We start from the raw sequence: 16,292 nt of genomic DNA, 5'->3' as shown, positions 1-16,292 counted from the left end.
TCGCACTTAGACTCGCTTTGAAAAGGAGGCAGCCATGAACTCGGAAATGGCCTATTAGTTTTCATTGACATGTAAAGTAGAACTAATTACCATCACAAAACCTTCTTAGACTCGCTTTGAAGAGGAAGCAGACGAACTCGGAAATGGTCTATTCTTTATATAGAGCATGCTAATCAACAATTATTCCATGAGCGCGCGTTGGCTATGAGATGATAGATAGATAAGGTCCAAAAAATCACGCATATGCTTGCCGTGTTTGTAGATCATGGTATAATGGCTCATAACCCATGATGGCTTAGCCAATCAAAATTCTCGAATTGCATTATCCAATGATCCAGTTTTTAATAATAAGGCATAGCTTCTTTTTCTTGTATACTGACGTTCTCCTCTCACAATTTCAACCTTTATTCGGATTCCCGAGGGACACCCTTGTTGTGTAATGTTTTCGAAGCCGTTCAAAAATTAAAACTCGCATCACGTGTTTCATCGGGTCTAAAAACACTCGCCTACGCCTCGTGTTTTTTAACCCGATAGAACAATGCTGCTCGTTTTTTTTTTAACATTACTTTTTGTTTTTTTTTTTTATCTTTTCTTTTAATATGTTTTAGACAAGCTATCAAATATCAAGTGCACGACGACAGCAACGGAACTAAATGTAACGTGGCAGTCTATTAAGAGAAAAATATTCAAAAAGAACAATTGGAGCTACCGAGTTCGCGTGTGGAATGAACAACAGAATGTAAGCAAGGATCTCGACTCGTCTGTTCATCAGTATTTCCTAACACGATTGGGTAGGTAGTAATTCTTTATGCTTTTTTTCGGCTCGTCCTCGTGTTATTGACATGAACATGTTTTCTTTGCAATGTGATCTATAGAACGCATGCGCATGACGTTATGGCGGCCATTTTGTTCACGAAGCCATTTTGGTGTTTCAAAACATGGAAATGACCGCCAAGTTGTTGTCCGAGGCTAATCCGCTGGGAATAAAACTCTATGAATTGGTACACAAATATTGATTTTTTTTTGGTGCCGTTATGAAAGGTGGCCACTGATTACGAAAGTGAATAGTAGGCTCTGCCTTTGCTTGGCAACAGGCGGAATGAGAACTGAAAAATATCCATTCTCCTGGGCAGGATTCTATCAAATGACATTCTTGTTATTACGCTGCAAATTAATAAACCAACAGATCATTTTACAGTTGTAGCTAGGTTACCTGGCCTAAGAATGGAAGCGAGGCTGCCGGAGATCCTGGCTTGATAGAAACCTTTGCGCTTTTCTAATGTTAATGTAGACTAATTAGAATGACAACAACACAATTTACATGATAAAGGCTCTGAGGTCTTTATAAATACCAGGTCACCGGCAACCTCGCAGCCATTCATAGCAAACAACTGTAAAATGGCCTGTCCGCCTTGTTTTCCTTTGCAACTTCCCCTCAAAAATCACGTGTTTTCTACTTTTTAGTACCATTTGCCGCGTACAAGGTCCATGTGTTTAGAGGTGGAAGGCGGATTGGGACTCTGATTTGCCATACGAAAGAAGGAGGTGAGCAAAACAAATGTTCGTGACTGAGTGCATTAGAACTCGTAACTGAAGCGCACACTCAAATTAGCTGCGCCATGCATTTCTGCAAAGAAAGAAGGTCTGGTTTAGTTGCGTTCATAAGCAAGCCTATAGGGCAAGTCTAGCTTGCTATGTAGTCATTGAAATTGTATCAAAAAGGTCGTCAATTGCCATATTGATCTATCTCTTTTGAACATTCCTATCATTAAAATGACCGGCGACGTAACGGCTTAACTGGTTGAGCATTGCAATAATTTGGCGGGAGGTCCCAGGTTCAACTCCGGCCGGACTCGCTTTCAGTATCGTAACGGCTGTGTTTGCAATTGCACAGTCTAGTGATTAGACCTTCAAGTCTTCTCGAATAAGGACTTAAAACCGTAGGCCCCCGTCTCAAAATCCTTGCTCGTAAAATTCTGCGAGAGGTTGAAGAAGCAACACTTTATAAAACCGCGAGTCAGTAAGGAATGGAGATTCTGGTGTTGTGGTTGAGACTTATAAAGGACGCGCTGTAAATTGAAGCTTTCCTCTATTGTGCGACCTTCACCGCCTGGGTGGTGATTCTCGTAATAGACTAAATTATAATATGGCAAAAAACTCAGGCTAAATGAAGCACTCTGGGGAGAAGCGGTTCGTTTCCGTATTTTTCCTCTTTCCCGAGGAATTCAAGTTGAGCAAAACACAGAAACGTTTAAAAAACGGAATTTAATTTTTCAACACAACAGTACATTTATAGGAAGCGGAACTTTCTTCTACATGTGAAAGACTACGGTTCAAACTTCGCTGCAACCTCGTTACCTGGGTTCTCTCCTACTCCCTACTACCCTGGGATCGAGGTTGAGTTCGCTGATGGAAGACGAAGATTACGGAACATTCACCACTAAGAAACGATGCCATTTCATAAACAACTTACTAGCCTCACTTGCGGCGCTACGCTCGGTCCGTACTGCCACGACCTCGGGCCAATAGGGAGCTTAAGCAACGACAACGGCGACGGCAACGAGAACGTCATCTCAAAATATAAATTGGCGTTAATTTAATCGGTTTGTGACTATTTCGACCTTTTAAATATGATAAAGGTGTGGTAGTTCCTCAAAAATGACACTGGTTGGAACGGCGCTTAGTTTAGTGGAGAAAATGAACATTTATCCTCAAGTGCTGATGTTTTTCATGAAACCTCAACTTTGTCTATTTCACGGTGGTGTTTTGCTGACGGCTGCAAAGAAATGGACAAAAATGAAAAACGCACGTGCAGGGCGTGCGAAGCTATTGTTTTTGCTCAGTAAATATGCAAATTTGTGACGTTCTCGTTGCCGTCGCCATTGTCGTTGCTTAAACTCCCTAATGTTATTCCCAAGTACGGCCCTCGCGTTTGGTTAGTAAGAGCTAGGTTAGTATTCTAATCATAGTAGGTTACATTTCTGCTACTTCTTAGTTCATGCCGTAAATAATTTGACTTTTCTTTGGTTTTAGTACCTACCAGAGTACAGCACTTAACAGTCACTGCACAAAACTCGACTTCCCTTCTGGTACATTGGTCTCCACCGGCACAGATCAATGGAAGACTTCTTGGCTATAACGTAAGAACTGCTTCGAGACTATCGAATTCAACTTAATACGCAATGCAGGCGGTTATCGAGGACGCTGCATTCTTACTTTTTTGAAAAGTTAACTTTTGGTGATATTTTTATTTACTTAAACTCTTAACAAAGGGAAGTTCAAGTTTTCCCTTGAATTTGTTCTTTTGTTCTTACACAATTTGAAAGTAGCCGACTGACCACTCTCCCTCGACTGAATTGGTCCAAATGAATGCAAATGAACGCAGTAAATGGTGGATGGCATGTTATGAACTACTCAACAGATAAATCTATATGTTTCTGTTTTATTGTTTTGTTCGCTGTTTTGGCCCTGACCAGGCAAAACCACACCTTTTTCTAAAGGACAGCCAATCAAAAAATTCGAATAATTTGTTCAAACCTTTTGTATGTGAAGTGAGGACAAAATATTGTGCACGGTCGAGGTCAAGTTAACATGAAGCGCGATGTCACTGCTCTCGCTTTTGAAGTTTCCAGAGTTTCATAATCAATCCATCTATATGAACTATGGTTATCCCTAGTAATGGAAATAGGTCTATACAAAGGACAAAAATAGTTTCTTCCAAGGTGCCCTTAAAGTGCCCCTGTGATTAAAAAAAACACTTTCGTTTTTTCTTCAGATTTTGGTTTTTATCCAAAGGCCGTTTACTTTGAATGCACGTTTTGGATTTCACGATACGCCATTACTCACCTTCAAAACTGACCAATTGGACCTCAGAGGGGAGGGGACAGCTATTCTTAGAGTTATTTTCATAGAGTTATGTCGTAGAGTTAGAGTTAAGTTTCCAAAATCCTGAATTCAAGATTTTGGCAGTCCAAAATCTTGAATTCAGGATTTTGGCAGTCGTTAACTCTAACTCTAAGTCATAACTCTACTGAAATAACTCTATTGATAGTTAACCTCCAGAGGGAAAAGTGATGTCAAAGGCTCACTAGATTAAAATTTCAGCGTGTGAATGCAGCTTATTATATTTGCAAAGCGCGAGTTTAAAAGTCTGCAAGCCCGAAACTTCCGTACTGCACATTAGTATGACGTCATTTTCTCCTCGATCCAGGGGCCCGTTTCTCGAAAGTCCCGAAACTTTACGGGCCATTTTCGGGTGTCACAATTTCCTTTGTATCTGAAGAACGGAGAGGATTTAAGTCATCAAACTTCGCAGTCATTTTTCTTTTTATTACCTTGAGAACATGTTAAAAGATTGACTTTTCCAAACGAGCGGTTGGCAGTTTCACAAATGGCTTTTCGGGCCCGAAAAGTTTTCGGGACTTTCGAGAAACAGGCCTCAGTTCTCTCGAGATCTTAAAGTTAGTAATGGCGGACCATTAAATAGCAAAATTCCAGTTAAAATAAACAGGTGTCTTTTGGAAATCAAGGCTCAAAATCTTGGTCGCTTAGAGTTTTGTTAACATAGTTTTGAAATCCAAAGAAAATAAGAATCTATTTTTGGGTCACAGTGGCACTTTAAGCCTAAGAACCTCATGTATTACTCTTTGGCTAGGGTACTGGTTGAGGTCTTTGTAGTTGATAGGTCACTTTGTGACGTCTACACCAATAAACATGAATCTCATCATGTAGCTGCCAGGAAAAACCTTAAATAACAATGACCACAACCAGGTTTTCTGAGCCCGCGAGGCTGAGCACCCCCAGCAAACCATTGCTTTCACGAACACCGCTGGTCAGCAACCTGGTTCGGATCATTGCTGTCTAAGGTCTTCCAGCTGCCAGTGTATTGGACAACCTTCCTCGAACGGCTCTTAACCCTGGACCTCAGGATTTTGAGTTCGTCGCCCAAACCTCTCCTGCTACAGATTGTTTTCACTCACGTGATCAGTAACCTTTTTCTTCCACCGAAACAAAAGAAAACGTTAGCATGATAATAGAGTTTAATTCCCGGAGGATTAGTTGGGTGCAGCAGCATGGCCGCCGTTCCATTGTTTAGGAACACCAACATGACCCCCTTCACTTTACGTGAAAACACTCTATACTAGCTACCTCCGAAGATGTATTTTGAGATAACGTTCTTGTAGCTGTTGCCATCAGTGTTGCTTGCTAGTGTCATCAAAAACGGTTATTCTCAATTCTTACAACGGTCACTCCTGACTCCAAGGACCCGTTTATGCAAAGTCCCGACACCTTTTCACTCGAAAAAGCCATTTACGAATTCACCATATGATCCGCTTGTTTTGATAGTTTGGTCTTTTAACTTACATGTCTTCAAGTTAACAAAAGGTCAAATGATTGTAGATTATATTATATTATATTATTTCGATGACTTAAACCTCTCCTTTCTCCAAAACGTTCGTTTCAGCTTCAGAACGCAATGTTTTCAACCTAGTCCCCAGGGTGTAAGGAAGGGAAGAAGAGAGACCCTGAGGACGAGGTTGCAATGCTTTGTGTAAAAATGCTCTTGAGCAAGAGATAGAGAGGGTATAATGACACCCGAAAAATATCCCGAAAGGTTTCGGGACGTTGGGGAAACGGGACTCCGGGCTCAAAGCACTCATAAATTGTGAACGCTATTTCTTGCAGCTGACCATTGAAAATAAAAGCTTCCGCAGAGTTGTGACAGTAAAATATTGTTTCTACCTGTTCACCGACCTGAATCCTAACACGTTGTATGAAATACACGTTCAAAGCTATACGGCCGCAGGCGGTGGTCCACAGCCTCTACCCCGCAAGCAAGCTGCGACTAAGAAAATACCAAAAGTCACAGGTATGGAGCTACATATTTTCGAAGCGCAGAAACGCAAAACCCTTATCATGTGAATCTCTTTTTTGTTTTAAATTTTCCACATCAACCTAGATGATGACTAATTATAGTGTTTGAGTCTCCACCCATCTGATTTATATAGCTGTTTTACCATGAAAGTAGCGAGTACTTTGAACGCTTCAATGCATTTTCCGTGTTGTTGATGGTGACTGGGCTCCTGTGATGACGACGACGGCGACAATGGTGATAGTAAGCACGATGACGATGACAGTGACGATGAGGAAGACGACGTGGATGCCGATGACAATAACGACAACGACGACGATGACGATGACAGTGACGATGATGATGCCGATGACGATGAGGACGACGACGAGAATGCCGATGATGATAATGATGCCGATGACGATGAGGACGACGACGACAAGTATACTGTGACGATAACGACAACGACGACGATGATGATTACAGTGACGATGATGATGCCGATGACGATGATAACGACGACGAGGATGCCGATGACGATGAGGACGACGACGACGAGGATGCCGATGATGATAACGATGATGATGCCGATGACGATGAGAACGAAGACGAAGATGCCGATGACGATGATGATGCCGATGACGATGAGGACGACGATGACGAGGATGCCGATAACGATAACGACAACGACGACCTTGACGATGATGATAACGATGAGGAGCATATCTATAGTTTCTGGGCAACTGAGCTCGGATCGCTTCTATCGAGCAGGAATTTCTTTGCGTGCTTAAGTCCGTGACACGTTAGAACGCTCGGTAAATAAGCTTATCTATGAACATTGTACGTGTTTTAAAGCTTTTGATGAAAAGAAGACATATTCGCAATGGACACTAAAACAAGTTTCCAATTGTCTTGTGCTGTTTCCGGAGGCAAACAATGGTATAAAAGAAAATAGATCGGCCTGTAAAAATGCCGCGATATAGGCCCAGTTTGGGAGCTGTAGGCTGCAGGTCATAGGTTCTTGTCGGGATCTTTTTTTATCCCGAATCCTCTACTCTGTTTGCCGACTCCCACCGTTTTTAGTGCTCCTGTCGCTCCCATATTTCGGTTCCCATCTTCTTCCACTTCCCATCCTTTTCCTTCCCTGCTTCTGTACCTCTCCCGCCTTGTCCCCTATTCTCCCTGTATCCGTCCCCCCTCCCCCGCCTCCGCCTTTTTTGACTCCTGCCCTTCTTAATGTTGCTGTCGCCCCCATTTTTTCCTTAAGTTCTCGTCCTCTTAGGACTTCGTTTGCCACTCTTTTCTCTCCCTTGTCCCGTACCACTCCTCCCCTGTCCTCCTTACCCATGTATCCCTTTGCCCTCTCGCCTCTTTTGTGTGAAATGTTCCTGAGTGTTCTTAACTTAAATCTCTCCAGACTTGGACGAGTGTAGTACGGCTAAGCATCGCTGTGACGCTCATGCCCAGTGCATTAACACACAAGGTTCATATAATTGTCAATGCAATGTTGGTTTTGCCGGCAATGGATTCATTTGTCATAGAAGTCCTTAGGCTGGTAGCTCGAAGCCTGGTTAGCACTAACCGTTGGTTAAGAGTTAGGTAGGTAAAGTCGCAAGCGAGCCACTAGGGCCCATCCCCCTGGATGGCATGCAAGTCCATCGTAGGGTTACCCCCAGCGATATATCGCCGGTACCCATTTATAAATCTGGGTAAAGAGAGACAAGTGTCTTGTCTAAGGAAATAACACGATGGCAGAGCTAGGCCTCGAACCGTGCGACCTTTGGAATCGAAAGACCGGAGTGCTAACCACTACGCCACTGTGCTTCCACACACTGCTTAAGAGGTATCAGAACCTGAAGGTTTCCATGGTATTTAAAACTGGTTAGCGCTAACCATGCTTCAACTAACCCGGGCCAGCGCTCTCGTCACCTTCAACGTGACAAGCGGTACGAATTGGCCGAACTGGCTCGCTGAATAGCATAAATATGTAGAATTTAGTGTGAAAGAAACAAATTAACTGATCTGCACTGATTGAACAAGAACTCTAGCCAACTGACAAATATTGCACGAGCGCGCGTTGGTTATGGCTGTTATTTTGCATTTTTTCAAATCGTTTGATAAATCAAATTTCCCCCCCCCCCCCCCCCCCACCAACACAGCATCAAAGTTGCTTTAGAAACTAATCCCATTGTTTGTCAAATGTATCCCTCATTAACTAAGATCCTTTCACATATAGACCACAAGTGTGACATCGAGTACGAGTTCTGGAATTTGATTACTGCGCATCCGTACGGCGCAGCCTGGCGTGCTCAAAATTAACTCGTCCTATCGAAAAGTCGTAGCGGAAAGTACGAGTTTCTCAAAAGGAGATTGCGTTCGCTTTTCGCCTTTTACTGTAAATGAATCCGACTAGAAAAAGTGGAAAACGTGACACCGGCAACTCATTCAAAACTGGCGCCGAAATGTGAACTTAATCCCATAATAGTATTGTCTACATATTGGAACTCGTATTATAGGCTTACCTAAATACGTAGAGCACGACTTCGAGAACGAGTACAAGTTATTTTGTTCTCGAACTCGCACTTGTTGCCGATATTAACATTCTCTACTTTGCTTTGCCCAACCTCGCTGTTAAACGCTGTCATCGCTCTTTTGTGTGTTTCAGTAGAGGCACCGACGGCTATGTATTGTGAAGCGGAGCTGCTCAAGAATATTTCTTGGACAAGAACATTCAAAGGAGAGACCGTTACGAGATCCTGTCCACATGGTTTCACTGGTAAATTATCTTTATCAAAAAAGGACATTTACAATTTTCTGACGAGGTGTCGCCTACTTAGCTCTCATAAACTGTTCACGTCATATTTAACTTTTCGTGTCATCCTCCAAAATGGAGCGTTTGTATTTGACATTCATTACAAGTAAATCAATTAACTACGTGTATATTGGTTTTGAGAAAGAAAGGAATCGTTGGGTTGTGATTGAAAGTGTGCGTCAACAACTCACTTGGCGTCATGGAAGGCATTTTCTTGCAAATGGAGACAAACCTAGGGCAGAATAAAGAAGAAGAAAGAAAATTTTAACTCCTGGGTTTTAACTGAATAAAATTATAACGTTCGCTATTGATTTGTGACTTTCATTCGCATTTCGCAACTCCAATTTGTACTTCCACTATTTGCAGATTCACTAGTCCCAATCAAATTACTCTTAGTTTTGGAAATTTTAAAGCCTAAAGAAGTTTACGGGTGTCTTCTGCTATTTTAGGATTCAGGTTCTACTTCCAGATTTTGTGCATTGGTTTTTACATTACATTATATGTAGAGTGTTTAGAAACTTTGGCTAGCTAAGAGAAAGTGCATTTAAAAGAAAAGGAATTTGAGTATTATATAATTAACAAGTTAAAAAACATTTGCACGAAGATCAAGTCGCGTATTTATCAAGCCAGTACGGGCCCTAGTTGAAAAAAATTTCTTCTTTAAGTCGATGGTCGCATTTCAGGAGCATCCAGGGTTGGTTTTCTCTCAAATGCTTTTAAACGCTGCTCTAAGCTCTCTGGAGTGCTTTTAAAGCTTTGTAGGTTTATTTTAGGCTGCGCTATCGAAATTTTGTCTGTTCGGTTATTCTAAGGGACCCTGAAAGCTCTTGACGCTTTTCGAGTTTACTAGGGCATCTTGAGTTTGTCTACTTTCTGAAGATCTTAGGTATTGTATCCTTTTCGAAAATGATAGCTGGCCTTTTTTCGGTACTTACAATGACATTTTTATCAATCAGAAAGTAAAAGGCATTAAAAGTTTTCATATCACGAAAGTTCTATGTGAAAATTCCCTCAAGAAAATCCTTAGAGTGCCACTAGTTTTTCAGTGATCACTGTTGTGTGTTACCCTCTATAAATGAAGTTGATTATTATTATTATTGTTATCATCATCATCATCATCATCATTATTATTATTATTATTATTATTATTATTATTATTATAGGTGATTAAAGGCCTTCCGAATAGATAATTTAAGGAAGGCGCCTACTATTGTTATTGCGCATACGTTCTGCGCATATCGAAATACTCGGATTTCCTATGGGTGGTGCTTTTTAACACAGGGATATTTTTGCGCTTTTAAAAACTATGCGGAGAAAGCAGAACTTGGCAAGTGCTCTTGGTATCCAAAAAGAAAAGTGGGGGTAACCACGAATTTTTCAGAGATAATAAAGCTTCAATTTGGAAAAGAACGCCATACATTGCTTTGTACTTGAAAGCTTTTTACAAATATTGTTGATTAATTATCTTCGAAAAATGCGTGGTTACCCCCCCCCCCCCCCCAATTTTCTTTTTGGATTTCAATACCACTCGTTTAGATCTGCTTTTCCCGCATATTCAGTAAACCGCGCAAAGATACCTTTGAATTAGTAGGTACCGTCCTTAACGAAACGTTCCCTTGGGTGCCCCTGGTATTTCTGTTGGAATAAGCTGTGTTTTTTTCGCCGCGAGCAGGGACCATTACCTAAAGACTCATCTGACCATTTGATGGTTTTATTGTAGGGGAGGCTTTATGGCACAAGCCAGATTTGTCCAACTGCACGTCGAAACGTTTTCTGGTATGTAAAACGATTTTATTTAATTTTGAAATCATCATGACACCGATTTATCAAATTTCTGGTCAATAGCCGAGTTCATGCTGGGGTGTAAGTAGGCTACTTGTGCGACAGAAACTCAAGTCAACTTGAGCCTTTCTTGACGCCTTATATCATAATTGTTTTGATCTGCTCAAGTACGCATTCGAGGGGGATAAAACTAGATCGTACTTCGGCTTCTCTGAAGATACCTCGTTTCCCTGAAGGTTAAGTAAGGTACTTTAACTAAAATTATTAAATTCTCAACCTGGGATAATGCAATTCTCGTGCTCTGATTGGTTCGCTCAATCTCGTTTATCAGCTGATATACCTTGGTTTGACCTTATATGGTAAATGATTGATCTAAGTGTTGCCAAGCTAAAAGTTTTTTCGCCGGAAAGCGAAATTTCTCTCTGAAGAAAGCAAAAAAAAGTTTTTCTGGACAGCTGAGTTAAATTCCGACGTTTAGAAGTACGCGAAAAGGTAAGAAATGTTTTTGTGACGAGCCTGCGTTTGTCTGACCACAAGGTGTTACATGACATCGCATCGGTTCTCATCAAGGTTTTTTTGATTTCGCTCGGATTTGCTCGCTTTTTTCGCTCGCATTTCGTACTTTCTAAACTTTTGGAGTTTAAAGGAATTTAATAAAACAATTATTCCATTCGTGCTTGTTGGATATGAGACTGGTTATAGCCAACTCGGCGCTACGCGCCTCGTTGGCTATTTACCATCTCATATCCAACGTGCGCTCATGGAATAATTGTTAATTAACCCTTTTACATTCGAGGTAGAACTTGGACGTACTTAAAGCCTTCTTATGTACCTAGTAGGAACCCAACTTATAGTTCAAACTGCGAAGACATGACGTCTCTTCAGTCATCTTTGAAATATTCAAGCGTTGTTTATCTTTTCCTCTACACCCAATGAAAACATATCCTACAGCGTTTTGTACACTGTGTAATATTTTAAATTCACCATCCATTTGCATCACAGTCTGAAATTGATGACGTTTTGGTGGAATTTCTGACAACGAGTAGAAATGTGGGAAACTGCATTTGAGCTGCAATCAGTGTCATGCATCCCTAAACCAGCAATACCATGCAGACCAGAACCTTCAATAACATGCGTGCAATGAGCTACAATACAGTGAATGCCATGAATGCAAAGAAATGCAGTACAAACTTTGCATATTTCAACCTCAATAAACACTGTTATTGTTTTAAACATTCCAACAAGTGCTTACATTCTATGAAACTTTTTTTCTGTTTCTTAGATGGTATTGCAAAAGATTCACTCCCACACTGCAGTGTCATTGGCCGATGAGCTGCGTAACATCACGGATCCTGCACGTGATGGCCTCGTGGTTAGCGGAAACCTGCATACTGCTGTTCAAATTCTTCAGGAACTGGGTCGGAAGACTACAGAAAATCCACCAATGAGCAAAGAGATAGTTGAAAAGTTTATGAAAGTGAGTTTCATTATTTAGTGAATTTTCCTTCGTCATCTTCGAAAGAGCAAGTAAGTTGGGGATAGTTGAAAGGGCTTAAAAGCATGTTTTGGTTGGACAAGCTATTTCCGATATCGCTTTAAAATGATTCCAAGTGTACAATCCTTTTTTAGAAGAATTTGATGTGTTCCTGCGCTGAGTTTAATGCTCAAGGAGCGAACTATTTGTCCAGAATTGCATGATAATCTGCGAACTTATGTGAGAAATGCCTCGAAGTATCCCCCCCGATCCCTCTGTTCAACTGACGTGTCACGTGTCACATGTCAAGCCCAAGTCACGTGTGCAGAAAAGCTAAAACATTGATTCACAACTGGTACATCTCATGTCGGCATAAACACTGATCCCAATTCTAAGTATGGCCTTAAGCCTATTGTGGTAAACAAGTAAATTCACGTTTAGGCATAAGGGTTAAAACTTTTTGTTCTCTTACATGCTTCAATCTCAGGACAAAAGAGTGGGAGGTAAAGTCTGCTACGAGCCTAGAAGGCCCATCAGGTTTTATCTGACGGCGCTTATCTCCACTTACTGTAGCATTAAGCGACTAGGAGTATTTCTACTCCCCCCTGGATGGGATGCTAGTCCATCGCAGGGGTTACCCCAGTATGAAATTCGCCGGTACCCAATTATACACCTGGGTGGAGAGAGGCATCGTGAGAGTGAAGTGTCTTGCCCAAGAACACAACGCAATGTCCCGGCCAGGACCCGAACCCGGACTACTCGATCCGGAATCGAGCGCACTAACCATGAGGCCACCGCGCCTCCCACCCAAAGGGTGGGAAATGGTGGTAAATGGATTGCAATGAGAATTTAAGCCTGATTTTCACTAGTGACGCAAGCAGAAACGCAAGCAGAAGCATAAGTAGCTTATGCTAAGTGAAAACGAACGTCGGCATAAGCGTCAATCAACCACGGCATCCGCCATTTTTTAGACGTGGAGATCTGGAACGAGTGCTTTCATTGGCCAGACGTAGCAAATTCCTTGTGCTTATGCTGTGTTTCGTTTTCACACAACGCAAGCGAACGCAAGCAGAAGCTCAAGCACAAGCAAATGGAAATATTTTGATCCTTGTTCTTGCGCATGCGCCTGTGCTTATGCTTGCGTCAACCCCGTTTTCACGATGAAATAAGCGCTCTTATGCTTGCGGCTTGTGCCTGCATCGCTACTGAAAACCAGGCTTAAGATGCGTCGAGCTTCCGGTAAAAATTCATGGTCTTTTGATACCTCTTATGAAAATGAGTTTTTTCCGTATATGAATAACTTCGAATGCTGTTTGCTCACTTTTGACCAAAGAGCTGCAAATCTTCCGTCGTATCTTCCCTTATCAAAATTCTCTCTTTCATCTCAGAGTGTCGTTGGAGTGGCAAATAATCTCCTCGATGAAAAGGTGATCGATTCTTGGCAGGATTCGCCTCAGGTGTGATTTTTCTTTTTTTTTTTTTTTTGTTTTTGCTTCATTTTACTCAAGTGACTTGACTGGACACTGAAGAGATGACTTCCGTTCATGTTGACGAAACGTCAGTCAATGTGTTTCGCACTCACCCGAACGATCACACTGATCATCCTGAGTTCAAACAATTTACGACAAAACGTTGAAAAAGTAAAACCAATGGCTCTTCACGGCCCCCATGTTCCCTTGATCATTCGCTGGCACACACGTTCCTTGCCGAGTAATTTGGAAGAATCGTGAAATGAGTAGAATTACTCGAGGTTATAGTTCTAGTGTCACTGTCGTAGCAGTCACCATCATGAGTCCTTTTTGCGTCATGGGACTCATAAGGCCTCCGTAGCAGTCATAGTCGTCCTTTAAGCTATCTCATGAAGTATACACCCTTTTAATAAGTCTAATATATGACTTTTCCGCTAATGACGTCGAACTCATGCTTTTAAAATTTATTCCGAAATGTACAAAGGCTTCAAACAAGAAAAGAAATCGGAAAAGTTTTAGGCCTTTGTACATTTCTAAATAAAATTTGAAAGCAAGAGTTCGACGTCATTAGCGGAAAACGGCATATATTAGACTTATTAAAAGGGTGTATAGCTGTCACCTTTAATTACTTTTCGGCCAAAGTTAAGGCTACCTTTGGCCTCTTTACTTTGACTGTTACGTATGTATCGCCTACAAAAAGGGCAACACTAGACGATTCATGGTTTCCAAGGAGAAGTATGTTTGTCGCTTAACCCTTTCAGGCCCGAGGGGTTCCCCATTGACGAGTAAAATCGTCTGGCGTTAGACAGAGTAAAATCTATAAGTGCCATTTGGCACTATCGGGCCTGAAAGGGTTAAACGGGGACATAGTTTTTGGATGCTGTTAGCTTAACCCTTTCAGGCCCGAGGGGTTCCCCATTGACGAGTAAAATCGTCTGGCGTTAGACAGAGTAAAATCTATAAGTGCCATTTGGCACTATCGGGCCTGAAAGGGTTAAACGGGGACATAGTTATTGGATGCTGTTAGCTTAACCCTTTCAGGCCCGAGGGGTTCCCCATTGACGAGTAAAATCGTCTGGCGTTAGACAGAGTAAAATCTATAAGTGCCATTTGGCACTATCGGGCCTGAAAGGGTTAAAGTAACGGCTGCTTTATTTTTCTTTTCTTTTCACTGTTTTAAAGGTGTCTCGTTTGGGGAGGGCGACAGAACTCATGGTTTCCTTGGAGAAGATAGCATTGATGGCTGCTAACGTCTCCAGCGGTACCAATACAACGAGCATGGAGACTGAAAATGTTGGTATGTGGCTCCAAACATAGAGTACGAGACTATTCACCCTTTCATTCCCAAGATCTAAACGTTCATTCTCCTAACTAGTACCATAGATTTCTTTGTTGGATAGTCATGAGAATTTGGTGGTATTCAGCAATAGACGACGTTTTCCGTGTTTCCATGGCCTCATCTAAACACGAGAGGGAGTTGGGAGAATTCGAGACAGTTATGCAAACCCTCGACTGCGTCTATGGTTTGCATAACTGTCGAGAATTCTCCCAACAGTGTTTAGATGAGGTCATGGAAACACGGAAAAAGTTCTCTATTGCTTTTATAAAATATTTCGATAATAATTCGACAAATGAAGGAAAATGCTGGGGTTTTTTTTTTACGTCTTGTTTGAAACAGATTTTCTTGATACAAGCTCATATTTCCTACCAGCCAATCACAACGCGCGTCTGACAATACATAACCAATCAAAAGTCCGTGTGATGTCACAGCCGTGTTTCCATACTCTCACCTGAACACTGCTATTGACCAATGAGAGCGCGCATACTATCCTAACTATTTTATAAATCAAGATCACACCTCTTAAGTTGACAATATTCTTCATTCTCAATTCCTGTCTGACTGACATTTCTTTGAAATTATAAAGAGAATTTACATACCGATCACTCACTAGCGCATAAACAACTTACGTAAATTCAATGGAGACCTTTTTGTTAACCCTTTCATACCCGCGATCGAATCGTTCCTTCTCCCAACTAATACCACATAGTTTTTTGTTGGTAAGAAATGAGAATTTGGTGTTATATAAAGACCACACCTCCGGGCTTAATGTGATGATAATAATCTTCATTCTCAATACCTGTCTGACTGACATTTCATTAAAATGGTGAGCAGAATTTACATACCGATCATTCGTGGAAGTCAAAGGATTAACACTTTTTGTATTTATGTAAAGGTATCTTTTTTTGTATTTTCAGTGTTAAAGTTCCGCTCTGTGGAGAAAAGTGGCCTTGCACAAGGAAGCGTGTCCTTTACCGCTGGAGATAATGGAATCCGTTTGCCATTTTCGGAGATACAAAAAGAGAAAGGTTATAAAATATCTTTAATGACGGAGACTTAATGCCACTTTCAGTAACATAAAGATATTGAGAGTGTTGTCAATTCCCCGCATCAACCTCCGCCCCCAATCCCCACCCCTAATCCCTTCCAGTACGGGATGCCTAGTTAAGTGGCGAGCTGCCATGGTTCATGGTTCATCTATTTTACACTATTTACATAAAAATTAACATAGAGAGAGAAGTATAGTCACAGCACATGGTTACAGGATAAAATAATTACAGTACAGGTCATAAAATGTGTATGGTGGTCAAAGTAGCGAAGGCTTTCTAGTTGACCTGAACAACCCACACCTTGCCCCCTTCCCTCCGAACCCATTGCTCAAACCTCACAGCCGTCTTCTTCCCACACCCAAGACCCTTCCCACATGCCACGCCCCACACTTCCCTCCCCACAATCGCTATGCCATTGCCACCAAAAAGATGTTGATGGGTTTCCCTTCGGCCCGGTTCCCACTTGTGCTATAAGCACAAGCCCAAGCACAAGGGTGAGTTTAGCGTCGTTCACAC

At 41.6% G+C, this 16,292-nt stretch overlaps 1 protein-coding gene across 2 annotated transcripts in view; it reads left to right on the top strand.

The window, feature by feature from the left end:
* The window catches only part of LOC138023706 (adhesion G protein-coupled receptor L2-like), a 69,681-nt gene that overhangs the window by 25,284 nt on the left and 28,105 nt on the right, over positions 1-16,292 (top strand). For both annotated transcript variants that reach the window (XM_068870748.1, XM_068870749.1), the window contains 10 exons: positions 609-791; positions 1,465-1,545; positions 3,034-3,140; positions 5,686-5,869; positions 8,517-8,627; positions 10,384-10,439; positions 11,728-11,922; positions 13,308-13,376; positions 14,571-14,685; positions 15,645-15,755. In XM_068870748.1, the coding sequence (XP_068726849.1) occupies positions 609-791; positions 1,465-1,545; positions 3,034-3,140; positions 5,686-5,869; positions 8,517-8,627; positions 10,384-10,439; positions 11,728-11,922; positions 13,308-13,376; positions 14,571-14,685; positions 15,645-15,755 (1,212 nt within the window). The remainder of the gene's footprint in view (positions 1-608; positions 792-1,464; positions 1,546-3,033; positions 3,141-5,685; positions 5,870-8,516; positions 8,628-10,383; positions 10,440-11,727; positions 11,923-13,307; positions 13,377-14,570; positions 14,686-15,644; positions 15,756-16,292) is intronic.

The sequence above is a fragment of the Montipora capricornis genome, chromosome 11, assembly GCF_036669925.1.
Source record: "Montipora capricornis isolate CH-2021 chromosome 11, ASM3666992v2, whole genome shotgun sequence".
Lineage (NCBI taxonomy): Eukaryota > Metazoa > Cnidaria > Anthozoa > Scleractinia > Acroporidae > Montipora > Montipora capricornis.
The sequence above is the reverse complement of the archived record's forward strand: the minus strand, read 5'-3'. Positions and strand labels throughout refer to the sequence as shown.